The following is an 18238-nucleotide window of genomic DNA, read 5'->3' on the forward strand; positions in this document are numbered from 1 at the left end:
AACAATAAGTTACAAAGCCATCCACAACTCTGCCCCCAGCTACATCACTAATCTAGTCTCAAAATACCAACCTAATCGCCATCTCCGTTCCTCCCAAGACCTCCTGCTCTCTAGCTCCCTCATCACCTCCTCCCATATCCGCCTCCAGGACTTCTCCCGAGCCTCACCTATCCTCTGGAATTCCCTACCCCAATCTGTCAGACTGTCTCCAAATTTATCCACTTTTAGGCGATCCCTGAAAACTTTCCTCTTCAGAGAAGCCTATCCTGCCTCCATCTAACAACTGCACTATTTTCTCCATTAGCTCATCCCCCACAGCTATTACCCTTTTATATAACTTGACCCTCCCTCCTAGATTGTAAGCTCTAATGAGCAGGGCCCTCTGATTCCTCCTGTATTGAAATGTATTGTACTTGTACTGTCTGCCCTAATGTTGTAAAGCGCTGCGTAAATTGTCGGTGCTATATAAATCCTGTATAATAATAATAATAATAATCTGTGCCCATCAGTGAAGGAGAAAACAAAATTTTATAACCGAAACGAAGAAAAACTTTTTTTTTTTCCAAAATTTTGGTCTTTTTTAGTTGGTTTAGTAAAAAATAAAAACCCAAGTGGTGATCAAATACCACCAAAAGAAAGCTGTATTTGTGGGAAGGAAATTATACAAATTTAGTTTGGGTACAGTGTTGTATGACCGCGCAATTGTCATTCAAAATGCGACAGCACTGAAAGGTGAAAATTGTCCTGGCAGGAAGAGGCGAAAGTGCCTGGTATTGAAGTGATTAATTAAATGGCCCTAAATATAAAGCCTAACTGAGCTTTCAGTTTGAATCAACTAAATACATTCCAGGTGCATATAAACAAAAGGTGTGCAAAGTCTTTTTCTTTAGAAAGCTGTCATGGCCTGCCTTGTAAAGCCTGTCCCCTGCCAACATTTTTTAGAGAAGGACACTTGCCCTATATGTAGAAGCAGTGGTCTCTCTGCAGAGTCCTAACTGACCCATGCAGAGTCAGAGATGCGATCAACAACAGTAGATTAGAGAGCACTGGTTTTGACTCAGCAGGGGGCATGTCAGACTTCTGCTAAGGGGGACAGGGGACTTTTTTTATTTAGGGCCAGTTCACACCAGGAATTACACAGGAACACACTATGTGTTCCTGTGCAATTTACCCACTGGTTGAACTAAAAGAATGTATATTGTATGGGCTGCTTTATTGAAGATAGTATTTGAAGACATTTTTTGAATGACATGGACTTTTGTGTTTTGGGATTATTATATGATGCAGTTTTTATGTATCTTTATGTTTTGGTAGGTTTAAAGTAAAGGTATTTATTCTGTTAGAGTTATTAATGCTGCAATGTTATTTAGTTTTGCCTTTTGAACTTTGGTGTGAAATACAGTCCAGTGTTGACTAGCTTTCATTTTTTATGATATTGGGTTAGGCATTATTGCACACATACAGTAGTTTGTCTTGTATTATACTTGCAGGGATTATATTAACCTTTTTGTGCCCAAAACTTATTAAAGTCTAGATGCCCAGGCCAAATTTTGCAGCGCTAGTATGTGTTGGTTAACTGACTTATTTGCCCACCTAAATAATTTTTAAGGACATAAAAAGGCTTTTTGTTTGGTACCCTGTTTTATTTGAAAAAAATACTTCTATGATTTTTATATAGTAGAATGACATATTGTAAAAATACATTGTATCTTTTATTTTTAGATGTTTTTTTCTAATGTAATTGTATCTGAAAAATAGAGTGTTAAAGAGGCGCAGTGCCATCTTTGGACTTCCTCTTTCCACTCTGCAGTCCCCACACTACCAACTCATGAATTACATGTTGAACACTGTCCCTGTCCTCCCTACAGACATTGCTCCCTGGGCCTAGACACCTGGGCATCTGCAAAGAAAGCAAGAGATGACCAACAAAGTGAGAAAGTCTCTGGGGGATGCACATAAGATGGTAACCGAGGCAGGCACATCACTATTTTACCCTGTATTGTAATTACATCTTCTGTATGAATCAATGATAGGTCCTTTTTTAATCAGGGCAGCATCCAGTTTAAATGTTAAAGCTACTCAGATTCCTGTTTAGCTGCATATTACTAAAGTTCTAGCATTAATTAAAAAGCTAAACAGCTACACTAGCTTTTCTCTTAATACAGAATAGGTTCCCAAATATTGTCGTGTTTTCTTAAGTCTCTGTTTGTTCTCTGCTGTTGACTGCATTTTCCTGGCACCATTAATTATAGTAATTTCCAGATCCATGACCTTTTCAGAGAACTAGATGACTAAGTCTCCGTCTTTTTGAAATCATGCTCCGTTAAAGCTTGCTCCTAATTAGAAAAATGCATTTCAAGTAGCAATCATTCAAATCTACCCATAATCTTCTGTTCCCGAAGGGCTCACATGTTTTTTCTTTCTTTAATTCCATATAAAAATGCATCACATGCTCTAGAAACCTAATTGATTACATTTTCTCATTTAAAATTAAAACAGTGGTTATGTTTAAATTTGTAATTTGAGCATAGTGAGTAAATTATACCAATCAAGCATTTACATTGTTAATATCCTTCTCAAATACTGTATTTTAAAAAAGTACAAAACTGGTACTGGTAACAGCAATGTTTGTGCGTAAAGTGTGAATGCCAAGTAAAAAACAAATACAGGAACAAACATTTGTGCTTGCAGTAGTGCAAAACTTGTGCTACTGCTAGGGAGACTCCACCTGGAATCCATGTTACTTTTTATAAATTTTACAAAATAAGATGACGTGCACATGGATTTCCAGATATAAGAGCTTCTTTAATAAATTAAAGTTGTAGGAACAACACAAACATGAAATGCTTAATCCTAAGGCTAATCTCAATATTTAATGTGGACATAACCTGGCCCTAAAAATGCTTAAGTTAATATGAGGTACCTCAGCCTAGTCTCATACATATGCGATGCGGGAACCAGTGCGATTACAGCCCGGTTCCCGCATCGCATGTCTCCCGCAGCCAGATCACACTGCCTTGTGCGAACTGCTGCGGGTGTCAATACAATGTTAATGACACCTCCAGATCTGTTCACAGATCACAGTGCAAACTGTGGATTCGGACAGGAATCGGATCACATGGGTGAGAACACCCATGTGTTCCAATTCCAGTGCGGGGAAGAAAAAGTCCCTGCACCTTTTTTTTCTGCAAATCCAATGCGAGTTCAGCCATTCAACTGTATGGCTGAACTCACACTGCACAGACATTGCATATGATTGGCACCTGCAGTGCGGGTGCGAATCACATGCGATGTCTGAGATCGTGTGTGAACCTGGGCTCATGACAGTATCTGAATTAGTCTTTAAGTCACTCCCTCTGTGCCTGGGGTGCGTCCTTTTTTCAAGGTCTAGGCTGTATTCAGGGCTTCACTCCTTCCTGGTGCTAAGCCCTGCCAGTACCATTTACCTGTCAAATGCCAGATTCTCTATTGTCCACTGAGGCTCTGGCATCTAACTGTTGGATGGCAGTGAGTGTGTCCATCCCGAGCGATATATAGTAATTACAAAAAAATTGAATGAAGTGTGAAGGCCAAGCTGACTACATATAATTTAAATGGCTTGTTTGGGTAGATCCTTGCACTTCAGGGCATTGCCAACTACGGTGTCCACATGCACCACTTGCCAATCATTGTCGGCGTTTGTTCTATGCTAACTATCAGCCTGCTGCTCTAATTCTGCTGTGTGGGAAAGCTTGTTAGTTGGAGCACTGACTTTTTTACAATAAAAGATACTACTTTTAAACAGACTTCACAATGGAGATGTGTGTTTTATGTTCCCCACTATTATACCACCATTGACTGTTGAGTGGCGACCGTCTCCTGTCAAGCCTGTGAGTTATACCTCATGCATTTCCCACCATTATAATCTGTGGCCCAACTGTTCTGGTAAGAGGCGCTTGGTAACTACTACTAGTCCGTGGTTGAGTTAATTTTCCTTTACTTGCACCAATGTTAATATTTGGAGGACCACGCACTGTGGATGTTCTGTGATGGGACGTTTGACTCACTGATGGACTATGTATATTTATTTATTTATTTAGTTGATTGATATGTGGAAATATAAAAAAAAAATTGACACATGAACTTAAATATGCACTTTATCTCTACTTTACACATTTTATGAATTAGTTGTTTGTATTCTACATCATTTGATGTTTTATATTTCACCTTTGCACTCTATATTATTTGATGTTTCATATTGCATTTTTGCACTTTACAGCTGGCATTGTTGGAAATTTGTACACACAGAATTTGTAGAGCTGCTTTATTTGGTTATATATATAATTTGAATTGGTATCACAATTTTATAGCAAGCTGCTTAACTTTTATGACTCAGCACAGATTTTATATTTATATATTGGTATACTTACACTTCATTGTTTTCATTGTAATGACTTAACATGGCCACTGACTGAAAATAGTTTTCATTGTATATTGGCAGAATATAGTAATTTGATGAAAAAAGAGAATGATTGGATTACAGCAATGGGAAATGCAAAGCAATGTAGGACAACCGCCAGTGAAATTAGTAGATTGTAACAATTTATAAAGATGTCTGTGTTGGATTATGCATATATGATTATAGATTATCTCACAAAAGTGAGTACACCCCTCACATTTTTGTAAATATTTTATTATATCTTTTCATGTGACACTAAAGAAATTACATGCTGCTACAATGTAAAGTAGTGAGTGTACAGCTTGTATAACAGTATAAATTTGCTGTCCCCTCAAAATAACTCAACACACACCTAATAATGTCTAAACCGCTGGCAACAAAATTGAGTACACCCCTAAGTGAAAATGTCCAAATTGGGCCCAAAGTGTCAATATTTTGTGTGGCCACTATTATTTTCCAGCACTGCCTTAACCCCCTTGGCATGGAGTTCACCAGAGCTTCACAGGTTGCCACTAGAGTCCTCTTCCTCTCCTCCATGACAACATCACGGAGCTGGTGGGTGTTAGAGACCTTGCACTCCTCTACCTTCCACTTAAGGATGCCCCACAGATGCTCCATAGGGTTTAGGTCTGGAGACATGCTTGGCCAGCTTATCACCTTTACCCTCAGCTTCTTTAGCAAGGCAGTGGTCCTCTTGGAGGTGTGTTTGGGGTCGTTATCATGTTGGAATACTGCCCTGCGGCCCAGTCTCTGAAGGGAGGGGATCATGCTCTGCTTCAGTATGTCACAGTACATGTTGGCATTCATGGTTCCCTCAATGAACTGTAGCTACCCAGTGCTGGCAGCACTCATGCAGCCCCAGACCATGACACTCCCACCACCATGCTTGACTGTAGACAAGACACACTTGTCTTTATACTCCTCACCTGGTTGCTGCCACAAACACTTGACACCATCTGAACCAAATAAGTTTATCTTGGTCTCATCAGACCACAGGACATGATTCCAGTAATCCATGTCCTTAGTCTGCTTGTCTTCAGCAAACTGTTTGCGGGCTTTGTTGTGCATCATCTTTAGAAGAGGCTTCCTTCTGAGGCGACAGCCATGCAGACCAATCTGATGCAGTGTGCGACATATGGACTGAGCACTGACAGGCTGACCCCCCACACCTTCAACCTCTGCAGCAATGCTGACAGCACTCATACATCTATTTCCCAAAGACAACCTCTGGATATGATGCTGAGCACGTGCACTCAGCTTCTTTGGTCGACCATGGCAAGGCTTGTTCTGAGTGGAACCTGTCCTGTTAAACCGCTGTATGGTCTTAGCCACCTTGCTGCAGCTCAGTTTCAGGGTCTTGGCAATCTTCTTATAGCCTAGGCCATCTTTATGTAGACCAACAATTCTTTTTTTCAGATTCTCAGAGAGTTCTTTTCCATGAGGTGCCATGTTGAACTTCCAGTGACCAGTATGAGAGAGTGAGAGCAATAACACCAAATTTAACACACCTGCTCCCCATTCACACCTGAGACCTTGTAACACTAACAAGTCACATGACACTGGGGAGGGAAAATAGCTAATTGGGCCCAATTTGGACATTTTCACTTAGGGGTGAACTCACTTTTGTTGCCAGCAGTTTAGACATTAATGGCTGTGTGTTGAGTTATTTTGAGGGGAAAGCAAATTTACACTGTTATACAAACTGTACACTCACTACTTTTTGTTTAACAAGAAAGTACACTCACTACTTTACATTGTAGCAAAGTATAATTTCTTCAGTGTTGTCAAATAAAAAGATATAATAAAATATTTACAAAAATGTGAGGGGTGTACTGACTTTTGTGAGATACTGTATCATGGATAGACTAATGTTAGGAACATTGTAGCAGTGCTATCCAAGCCAGTGTTCAGTATTTAATCCTCCTTTTGTTTTTGGGATTTCTTTAACTTGCACATTAGATTAATTTTTCCAAGCCACAGCATCTACTTCCCTCACTGACAAATGCCTCAGTCACACTCTGCTGCAGTCTCCTACATTGTGACTTTCTATGAAGTTACAATGTACAGTCTGAATGGTCAGTGGGCAAGAGGAGACAAATGAAATGCTTCCTCTGTCCTGCAGCAGACTGATAATGTCATCGCAATGTAGGCCAACTAAGATTTGAAGAATCACACTGTTGCTATACATTGTGACATGTCACATTTATTCATGTGAGCTTGTAAAGCTACTGAAGTTACATTAAGAAGAAATACAGACACCCATACATAGCCCCACCCCAAAATGGGGAGGGCAGAGCCAGATTTACAAACCGGGTTTAAAGAGGGTTAAATAACAGATCTCAAAGTGCAACTCCAAAAATGATGCAAAAAAAAAAAATGTGTGTACTGCATCATCAGAGTAAAAATAAGTAAAAAATAAACCAAGTTCTAATAATGAAACTGGAGACATGTAAGGTCTTACCCCTTATAGCACGAAAGTGTAATCCATCTGTCATGAAAAGCTGAGATCATTGCCTGCTGCAACAGTACTCCAATGGTAGCGATGGCCACTGGAACGCAACCAGCGTTCCCTGGAGCGCAAACAGTATCAACCCATGACTGGAAATGCAACTGTTGATTCCTTCCAGTTCTAGGTGAAGGATCCCAGCTATGGCTATGTTTAACACAGAGTGGAGACCAGTACAACATAAGATGATGTACGTGGTCATCCACCTAAATGAAGGTTGGTGCTGGAAGAATGTGGCCATGACAGGAATCCTGCAAATGCAGACAATCACAGAGTGGAAGTGACTGATCTTATCACTTCCTGTTGCAGGTAACACATGATATCTACGGAAGTGTTCCCATTGGGTAGTGTCACCAAAAAAAACACAAAATGTGGAATATAAACTAATACATGTATGTCAAACCAGACCAACTGCCATAGTTGCAAAAAAACACATCACTTCACACAATCCGTTAAATAATAACCCACATGTAGTGCTGGATTGACTCAAAGCATTGCCGGCGTGAACTGTAAATTGCACTTGTATATCGATGCTCGCTTAATAAAATGATCATTGCCATGTACAATAATCACAGTCATGATAATGACTACCATATGTGCTAAAATAAAATTAAGCACAACAAAATAAGTAATAATAAAACTAATAATACAAATATATACATGAATAAAAAACAAACTAAATAAATAAATTAGAATTAAAAAATCAATCAATACATAAAAATAAATATTTGTATCAACCAAAATGTTTAAGATGATACCCAAAAGTATCACACTGAAAACAAGGCTGATGATAAAAGAAAACATACCATTAAATGATTAGATGTAAAAAATGTGTATATAGTGACAATTTTCACATACAAACATATGTATATCAAAATGACCTGCAGTACAAAAAGAGAAGTGGAGATATTAGACTTGCAGATTACAGAAAAACATATGTGTCTAAAAAAATTAGTTAATTGATGGGTTCATCAATGCATGTACCTCTATGGGCACAAACATGCATTAATTATTACCAGACATGAGTGTGAAAAACTCTTCTTAAACAAAAAAGAGAAGGTGGAAAAGACCACAAGTATGGAAGCTTAGTCATGGTATGTATAACATATGTTAAGGTGGCAAAAGAGCCCATTGGGCAACAATCCTACCAGTCACATCAGATTTTGGACATCCAAACCTACATTCAAACCTCTTGGTTCCTAGTTGATGTATCCAGAAGGTTTCCCTTCTGCAAAGCCTATGGAACTGTCTTCCCAAATCCACATCCCCCATGATGGTTTCCAACCCAAACACCTTAAGACTGGAGGGATCGTTATTGTGCTGCTCCATAAAATTAAGCAGAACTGAATGTTTGTTGAAGCCTTTGAGAATATTCCTTTTGTGTTCCCCAGACCATACCCATTAATTGTGTGTTGTCCGACCCACATTGAGAAAGCAACTGGGATATAACGGGCAGTAGACCACAAATTGTGATCCACGATTAATAAACTGCCAAATGGTGTAGGTCTGGTCATTGTTACCTGTGACTGTCTTCTTCCTTTGCTACATATTACATATACATTGGCATGCTCCACAGTTGGGGATACCACACATGTAGCTGCCCTTTTGGTGAAACAAGCAACACCAGCTGGGACTGACCATGGTCTTCTGAAGTCGGTCCCTGCTGGGTGCTATAAACCCGCTCACATTTTTGGGTCTACGAAAAATGATATTAGGGTGCTCTGAAATGGCACTTGTGAGCCAGGGACCACAGTGGAGAATACTCCAGTATGTCTCAATAATTTGCTTGATGTCAAAGGCTTTGCTATTGTACAGAGTACTGAAAATTATATTGAATTGCTGACTTATATTCTTGGACCAAAACTACCAAGCTCCTAGGACACATGCCCTCATTGTTGTGAGGCACATCACCCACTACATCAGCATAGGACTGCAGAAACTTGGTGTATGCCTCATCAATGAGAGCCTGGTCATAGCCCTTCTCTAAAAATCGTTTCCTTAATAGACCACTTTGCTCGTCGTAATCCTGTAGACAAGTGCATGTCTTTTTGAGCCAGCAGAACTGTCCAAAGGGCATGTTTTTGATCCACCTTGAATAGTGATGACTGTGAGCATGCAGGTAGTACTACTTCTACCACATGGGTGAATTGGATCCCATAGGGGGTTATGCTGGCAGTAAGCCAGAAAAGATGCTAGCTGACTGTCACTAAAATACCAAATTATTAGAATGTCGTCAATATAATGAGCGCACAGGACTAGGTTCACCCCAAAGGGATTATTAAACCAGATGTAAAAGTGTTCCTAACAGCCCATGAACAGGTTGGCATAACTTGGGGCAAACCTGGCCCCATAGCAGTGCCTCTTATTGTCTGTAATACTCTTCTGGAACACAAAATAGTTATGTGTCAGGGTGTATTCTGCAGATGATAAAGGAGACCTGCTTGGTTTGCGCATGAAATCTCATGAATTATTGCACTGCCTGCAATCAGAAATGGTGTATCATAGAGGTGTAAAAAGAGGTTGGTTAATGTAACAATATCCAACGGTAGCCAGTCTGCCATTGGTACTGGGTGAGAATCTCTAGCATATGGCCAGAATCCCGAACGTAAGATGGAAGCTGCACTGCTAATTCCAAGAGAGAAATCTATGTAACGCCCCATGGGACTAGCGAGGCTGTCAATACAAGAAATATTAGGTCTACCCAGAAGGTTGGTTACATAAACCTATGAATCTATGAATCTTGAAAAAGTGGTAAAAGTACAGTGTAAGTGGTTACGGTCTAAATAAAAATTGCCACTCTGACTTGGTAGGAACCCCATCCCCAAGTGCTTCATCAAGAAAAGACTTGAGGGACTCCCTATACAAATGAATTGGGAACTGCTCCAGCCTTTTTCCACCAGTGTTCACAACCTTTCTCATAGTCCTCCCTATCCCTTTTCAAACTTGCCCAATTTTCTAGTAATGAGATCAGCATCAAAATCAATGATCTGATAATTGATATGATTATCCCAATGGGAGAACTCCTCCTGGACAGCCTCAATCTGCGAACGGATGTGAGTAACATTCCTCTCACACTATAGTATAATGATAACCATCCATTTTCTGCTGAACTTCCTAGGGAAATCCTACAACTGATCTCTTAAATTTTTATCCAAAAAGCTACACCTTTTGGTCAATCTGAAATCACTGGGTGCCTTCTTCACATCAAGAGACATCTCGTCTTCAAGCAGATCTTTCAATGTATAAAACTTGGAAATCATGGAGTCTTCAGGTTGCATGTCCTTAACAGACAGAAAAAGTTGAAAATGTCGAACTGGGGGTTGGCCCACATCCCATTGGAATGGACATGGAAGTCCGGGTCTTATGATTTTTAATGTCCTTTGCTCTGCCATGATGACATTCCTGTATATCAGCCAGCACTTTTTGTTTACATGTATATATATCTATGTTTTTTATATTTGCATAAATAAAATATATTTTTTATAATTTTATAATAATACTCTCTATACTCTTTCACACTATTCTGTGTTATTAACACATAGTGTTTGATTACCCTCAGTCGGCAGAGCCATTAAAGTTCCATAAAGGGGGAAAAACTTTCTTTCCATGTCCTTAACAGAAGGGGCCAAACCTGACTCATTAACAACCACCGAGTCGGCCCTGACCTCATTCACTTTTTCAAGCGAATCTACACAATTGTTGAATGAGTTCCAGCACCAGCCTGCATTTAGGTGGATGCCCACGTGCATCATCTTATGTCGTACTGGCCTCCGCTCTATGTTACATTCTTTTATAAACTATGTGGCCATAGCTAGGAGCTTTCCCCCAGAATGGAAGGAATCAACAATTGCACTTCTGGGCCATGGGTTGATGCAGTTTGTGCTCCACAGAACACTGGTTGTGTTCCAGCAGCCATCTCTGTTGCAGCAGCCAAGGATCTCGGCTTTTTCATGACACATGGATGACACTTTCATGCTGTAAGGAGTAAGACCTCACATGTCTCCCATTATACACATTTAGGACTTGGTCTATTTTTATTTTTATTTTGATGGTGCTGTACACAAGTGTTCAGGTACATATATGTTTTTGTTGTTTTCTTTTGTTTTTTTGCACCATTTTTGGAGTTGCACTTTGAGATCCGTTATTTGACCCTCTTTACACCTGGTTTGTAATTCTGGCTCCACCCTTCCCATTTTGGTCAACTTAGCTCTGAGGAAGGGGGTCCACCCCATAACATGCCAGCTTGCAAACATAGTGGGGTGTTGTTGGTGTATGCGTATCCTGCACTGTATGGCATCTTTTGGTTTACACACTCCTAAAGTGTGTAATTTCTTGAGTATCTCTTTATACCAGTTTTTTTCTCTCAAAAATTTTTGGTAATGCACTCACTGCTTGCGCTTTCCTGTCTGTTCTTTTGTAGTTAGACATTTAAATATATCCTGACATTGGGTGAGAGGACAACAGGAACACAAGCAAAGAAAAAAATCTGAGGTTCTAACCTTCTCCACTCTTATCTGAAACAATATTAAATTTTTTGCTGCAGTTGGGCTTTAATAACTTCCACAGAGCCCCAAAACCATTGAACTCAATTATGCAAATGTTAATGTTAACTTGATGGTTGGATCTTCCTTCTAAAGCCTACACACAGGCAGCTTTAATTTTGTTCAACCCAGCAGGTTGAAGGAAAAAAACTAAGGCGCTTGGGGGGAGCTCACTGTACTAACTATGCAATAGATCTCCCTGCTGAGCTATTGTGTTCTTACAGGGTACTGTCCCAACCCTGCTAGAACACACCACGAGCGCTAATTGGATGCCGATCGGCAGCTGTTTTTTCAGCATGCCCGTTCAACAGAAGTCAGACGTTCAGCCAGCTTCTGTTGAACAGGCTAATATAAACACGGGCCGAATGTCACCCGGCTTCTATTGAACCGACAGATACCGGCTGATATTCAGCCAGTGTGTACCAGGCTTTACAATATACTTCTCACGGTTGGTAGGAAACAGGAAGGGTGGGCCAGAACACAACATTGCAGCTGTAGACACTAATACAGAATTGAGCACATGGATGTTCTGTGCTGTTGGGCTCTTTGTAAGCTATAAAAGTTTATGTATTTCAGTCTTGTTAGCAGTTTAATATCTTTAACCTATAAGCAGAGGTTCAGTATAAGGGATCTAAAAGTGAAAGTTAAAAGGCTAATCTTGAGCTGATTTGTAAAGAGATCATTAGTAAAATATCCTTTTTTAAAGAGCTAAACATTTCTCTTGAGAGAGTCTTAGCTAAATAGGGCCTATTTAATTTTAAAAGGTTGCAGTCACATGTTCCCCTCCGGCAGAGTCTTAAGAGTTTTATACACGTTATTGAGTGATTATTGACAGAGTTCAGGCTAACTGACTTTACTTCTTAATTCCTAGCAAATTTTCTAAATCTACGCTTTAATGCTCCAGATAAATCAAGTTTTCTAGTGAAGACACACAGCAGATTTATAAGCAAGTCTCTAAGGCTATATATAATAACTGCCACGTTTATAATAAAACTATTGCTGTCATGCCTATTTTTACAGGGCTTCATGATATTTATATATATTGCCAATTGTTTTATAGACACATGTTTGGAGTCTATTAAATGCTAGCTTTATACCTGAAATAAATAGAAATTACATATACAGTATAAATGTAAATAAATAAGAATAGATGTATTCTCGATTATCCTGCTTTTTAGCTCTTTTACACATGAATGGAAAACTCTTTAAAGTGTATTTCCACTTGTTTATACCTCTCAGATAACTTCTTTTTTTTTCCAAACACAAATTACTTCTATATATTAAGGTAAAAAAAAAGTTCAGTGCCTGTTTCTCCCCCTTTACCCCCATAAATACTTACCTGAGTCCTGTTTCGACCCAGCACTGTGATCATCTGCATGTCCTCTCTCCTCTCTCTCAGGCCTGGCTGTGAACAGCGGGAGCCATTGGCTTCTGACACTGTCAGTAGGAAGTGTGCCTCCATAGGAAGCAGTGGGGTAGCACAGAAGACAAGGTTCAGGGTTGTTCTGTGCAATACCATTGCACAGAGCCGGTATGTATAACATGTTTTTTTTTATTTTATGGAAAAAAAAACTTTACAATTGCTTTGATATTAATTTTTCTTTGATGTTTCTTGCTAGCAACTGAGGTCTGCTCAACATTGATCTTAAAAGGTCTCATCAACTCGGTTTAGACTATTTATTAGTAGGTAGCAATTTAAAAAAAAAAGCTTATGCCCCAGATATTGGGTCCCAATATAATTAAATAATTGTGAAATATACAAAAAAATCTACTCCCTAGGTCTTTGTAACTGGCATCTAAAATATCCCGGGATATTCTGGTTACATAGAGCATGTAATACATGTGAGAACTGTTTAAAGAAAACCTGTGAACTGGAAAAGCATGGTAATCTGTGATTACTAAAGGAGTCTTTCCTCCAGTGGAGTTAATAGTTATGCAAGTTACCAGCTCCCCAGATCACTAACAGGTTTGGGGCAGGTTTGCTTTGAAGCAAAACTTATCATCAGAATGTCATCTCTGAATTGGGAATTGGACACATTACCTGGCATTATCCAAAGATACTTCTGAGATCCCATATCTCCATCAAATTAAAATTTGTGATAATTTTTTAAAAGTGGAAGTACCTATAATAAGGCTTACCTATAGGTAGTGTAAATATCTCCTAAATGTGCACTGTTTAGGAGATATTTACTGTACATGAAGCCAGTGACAAAACTGACACATGCACTCTGAAGGAATGGCCACCTGTGCCGTTTCTTCACAGCCCTGTGCTGGGAATGGCGGCTCCTGTGCGCATGCGCAGGAGCGATGCCATCACGGCTCAGGCCAGTCACAGAGCCAGAGTCCGCGAACCTGGAAGCAAGACGGGTGAAGAGCACCTGTAGTGCTGACATCTCGGAGCTGGAAGAGATTTGTTTAAAGGTAATTTTATCATAATGTGCTAATATGCGATTCATACTAGCACATTATGATATTACCTTGCAGGTACAAAAAAAATGTCCAGCAGTTTACAACTGCTTTAACTTGCATGTTAAATTATTTAGACATCCCATCCCATTTCCATTTCAAGCTATCAGAAAATGTATCTATTTAGCCAGAAATATCCAAAATGTGGATCGTATCTTCCACCCCATATAATAGCTCATTGATAGATATAATGAATGGCTTTATTCCTTTTAGGCAACAGAGTAACATCTATTATTACATTCAATAAAATATGTAATATGCTCATTAAGTTGAGTGGTAGTGGAAGAAGCTGTATTATTTTATCTTATTCCTCTACTTCAGCAGCCATCCACCATGTGTTGCAACCAGTCTCCAAAAGCCTCCTATATAAGGAACATTGGCTGGTGGTCGCACTCTGACGTCATCACCTAAAAGAACACTTTTAACCACTTGACCTCTAGGAAGATTTATCCCTCTTCATGACCAGGCCATTTTTTATGATGCAGCCCTGCGTTTCTTTAACTGACAATAGCGCAGTTGTGCGATGCTGTACCCAAATAAAATGTATGAAGTTTTTTCCCACAAATAGAGCTTTCTTTTGTTGGTTTTTGACCTCCTCTGCGTTTATTATTTTTTGTGCTATAAACCAAAAAAGACCGATAATTTTGAAAAAAAATATATATTTTGCTATAAAACATATCCAATAAAAAAATGAAAAAATCAAATTTCTTCATCAGGCCAATGTGTATTCTGCTAAATATTTTTGGTAAAAAAAAATCCCAATAAGTGTATATTGATTGCTTTACGCAAAAGTTATAGTGTCTACATACTATGGGATATATTTATGGAATATTTTATTTATTTTTTTTACTAGTAATGGCGGCAAACAGCAACTTATAGTGGGACTGTGATATTGTGGTGGACAAATCGGACACTAACTTACACTTTTTGACGCTTTTTGGGGACCAGTGACACTAATGCAGTGATCAGTGCTAACACTGGCTGGGAAGGAGTTAACATTGGGCCGATCAAAGGATTAACTGTGTGCCTAGCCAGTGCTTGTGTACTGTGAGGAAAGTCCTTTTACTAGGGTAATGCATTGATCCATATTCCTGCTTTGCAGGAACACAGGATCAATGCCTTCTCTACTGACAGAACGGCAATCTGCCTTGTTTACATCACCGTTCTGGCTCTCTGCCTAATGATCGGCGGGTGCCAATGGACATCGAGTCTGCGGTACCAGCAGATCAGCTCCCACTGTGTATAATTACAGTGGGAGCAGGTCACCAGCAGCGTGCACATGCGCCCCACACCTGAAACTGCAGGATGATGTACTAGGTACATGATCTTGTGCAGCAGAGCCACCTTGCCAACATATATGTAAGTTATACGGTCTGCAAGCTTTGGTAAACTATACCTGGGTCATATTCATTTTGCTAAAACTCTGTGTATCATAAACACTTGACCTGTTTTTAATTCGCATTACAGTTTTTCATTGAAATACTCCTGATCTCTTCCAGCATTTTTATAGCCACTTCATGTCCACATTCACTCACTGCAGCAGCAGCTGCATATCAATGCTCTGGGCAAACTTTCTGGTGGACAGTAATACATGCCTATTCAAAAAGCTGTGCAACATCTACTTGTAGTCCCCTTTGGAACCATATATGATAAAGCAGGAGAGCAATCCAGAGATAGGGATTGTTGTCACCCCATAACAGGAAGTATATAACAGGGATCTTCATGGTAAAACGGGCAGGTATTATTTTAATAAATGCTGCAATTAAAAATTGCTTTTGACATTACATAAGTATTATAAAGATTACATGGAATTTTAGTCATTGCATTTTGTAGATCTACACTGTAAAATTACACACATAAAGAGGTTTAATTGAACCGCATCACAGACACTGTAGATCTGGCACACAAGAATGCACACAATTGCCTCAGTGTTATCAGCTGCTAGGCTTTCTGTACCTAAAGCAGACTATATTACGATGCTTATAAAGACAGATTTAGAAAAGCTGGGGTCTAGGACACTGTTCGAGAAGATGGCTATCTATTGAGTTCGATAAAGCTAAAAGAAATATCCAACCCTTCAGCAATTGAAAATGTGCCCACCTATAGTTGATATATTCTCTGCAGTCTTTGTTGCCAGTAACAATAGATTAGAAATGTCACGCAAAAATGTGTACCTCAATGTAAGAAAAACTTGCAGAAGATATTTATTTCCTGAATCCCTGCTGCTGTCAGTGGTGATTATTGAGTTCGCTAACTGCTGTACAACATGAACTTAAAAGAATAATATAATGTGAAATATGAAATGTTACCTAGACAGGTAGTTATTTTTTGTATGAACTTACATGCACAATATTTAAATATATGACTGAATTGAATGCTAAGAATATAATAGCCATAGTTCAATATTAAAGTAGAATAGAAGGCAAAGCTTTTTTCATATTGGACAGAAGAAGAGATATATCCCCTGCCATTTTTTTTTATCTTTATATCTGTGTCCCCTTGGGGATATTTCCCTTCTCTTCCTGTCCAATAGACAAACCAGGAAGTGAGAGAAAATACCTCCAAAGTGGTGGAAATCCCTTGTTGTCACATAGGTCACCTGAACTAGTGTTTCTATTGCAAGATTTCCCCTATATTCCTGTTCTGGTGACCTCTCAAAATTTGGGATTTTCTTTCACTATCACATTTGGTGATACTGGTCACCAGGACAAAGAGGGAGGGAGCGAGTCTCCCTAATAGGATCACGGACTATAATGAAAACCTGACAGGTGTTTGAATCCCTCTCCACTAAAATACAAAATTAATTATGACTGAATTATGATAGACAGACTTTAAAGGGGTTGTAAACCCTCAAGGTTTTTTACCTTAATGCATTCTATGGTTTTGTACAACATTTAAAATCACTTTAAAAGGTTCAATCTGTCACTTTTTTTTTATTTAAAAATTTATACCACTAATGCCCTATGAATAGATTTGGGTAAAGCTTTTAACAATAATCGGGGAGAATGTTTGTAGAATGTCTTCTTTTGTGAATACATTGAAAGCAGACATAAATGCATGTAAATGCATCTTATGTGTTTTGTATTTTGGTATTCTGTTTTTTACCTGACTTAAAGCATAGCTAAACCCATCAATTAAATTTTTTTTCTCTAAACGGTTACATTCAAAGCATTCCACGAATGATAACTGTCACAGTGGCTTTATGATCCCCTCTGAACTGTCAAGCCACCAAATGGCTGGTGTTGTAACTGTTCACATGTGCAGCACCATGGAAACTGTAGATCAAACTAAGATGGCAGCTTCCCTGGCTGTAAAGGATATGAGAGTGTAGTTCTGCTATAAAGAGAAAACGGGGTTGATTTACCAAAACTGGAGAGTGCAAAACATGGTGCAGCTCTGCATAGAAACCAATCAGCTTCCATGATTTATTATGAAAGCTTAATTGAACAAGCTGAATTTAGAAGCTGATTGGCTACCATGTACAGCTAGCTACACCAGATTTTGCACTCTCCGTTTTAAGTAAATCAACCCCAATGTGTACTTACTGATTTTGAGTTTATTTATTGCTGTGTTTACTTTTAAGTCATTCTTGATATGACTTTCACATTTTTAGATGTTGCCTCTTCCATTACTTTGTTACTATGTAAATAATGATTTATAGATTAAACTCAACAGTGAGAAAACACTCATTCTGCAGTTGGTCCATCTCCTTTCCCAACAATTGTTGAGATAGCATATCAGGCATACAGAGCGGGCACTGTTGTCAATGAGTTAGCAAACACGGAATTTTCCCTTAGTTTAGTAAATGGGGTAAAAATTCACTTTGCAAAGAACACCCAATTGCATGCAAGGAAAAACAAATGATTGAATGTTGGAATTCAGCAAAGCTTCATCTCCTTCACTAGGCTAAGGGAAATCCCCTTGCAAAGCAAATACCCAATTTGCCTTTAGTAAATTATTCCAATAGAATTGCATCGTGAGAAGTAGCAGTAAGGCAAAACTGCTGTGCAATGCTGCATGCAGGGAGCACGGGTGTCTGCCCCCATATGCATATATAATTACAAAATATACATTGAAAGAATTATGTTTTTATCTAAAATATTATTAAAATTAATATACATTCACTTTAAATGTTAGGGACTCTAGAAGGGATGCAGCAAGCAAGGGTACATAAGTACATTTGGACACATCATAAAATTAATAATACATGGAGGAGAATAGAGTTACAATTCTTGTCCCTACTGGAGTTCTTTAAATTTTGATTCCGCCTTTAGGTTTAAATAAGTA

General features: G+C 38.9%; 1 protein-coding gene across 2 annotated transcripts in view; it reads left to right on the plus strand.

The window, feature by feature from the left end:
• Nucleotides 1-18238, plus strand: part of AFF2 (ALF transcription elongation factor 2) — a 976027-nt gene that overhangs the window by 620698 nt on the left and 337091 nt on the right. Inside the window, exon 8 of one of the 2 annotated variants that reach the window (XM_073599267.1) lies at nucleotides 12885-13016. The exons of the other annotated variant lie outside the window; for it this stretch is intronic. Coding sequence (XP_073455368.1) covers nucleotides 12885-13016 — 132 coding nt within the window. The remainder of the gene's footprint in view (nucleotides 1-12884; nucleotides 13017-18238) is intronic. 2 annotated transcript variants of the gene reach the window in all.

This window comes from Aquarana catesbeiana, linkage group LG09 (assembly GCF_042186555.1).
Source record: "Aquarana catesbeiana isolate 2022-GZ linkage group LG09, ASM4218655v1, whole genome shotgun sequence".
NCBI lineage: Eukaryota > Metazoa > Chordata > Amphibia > Anura > Ranidae > Aquarana > Aquarana catesbeiana.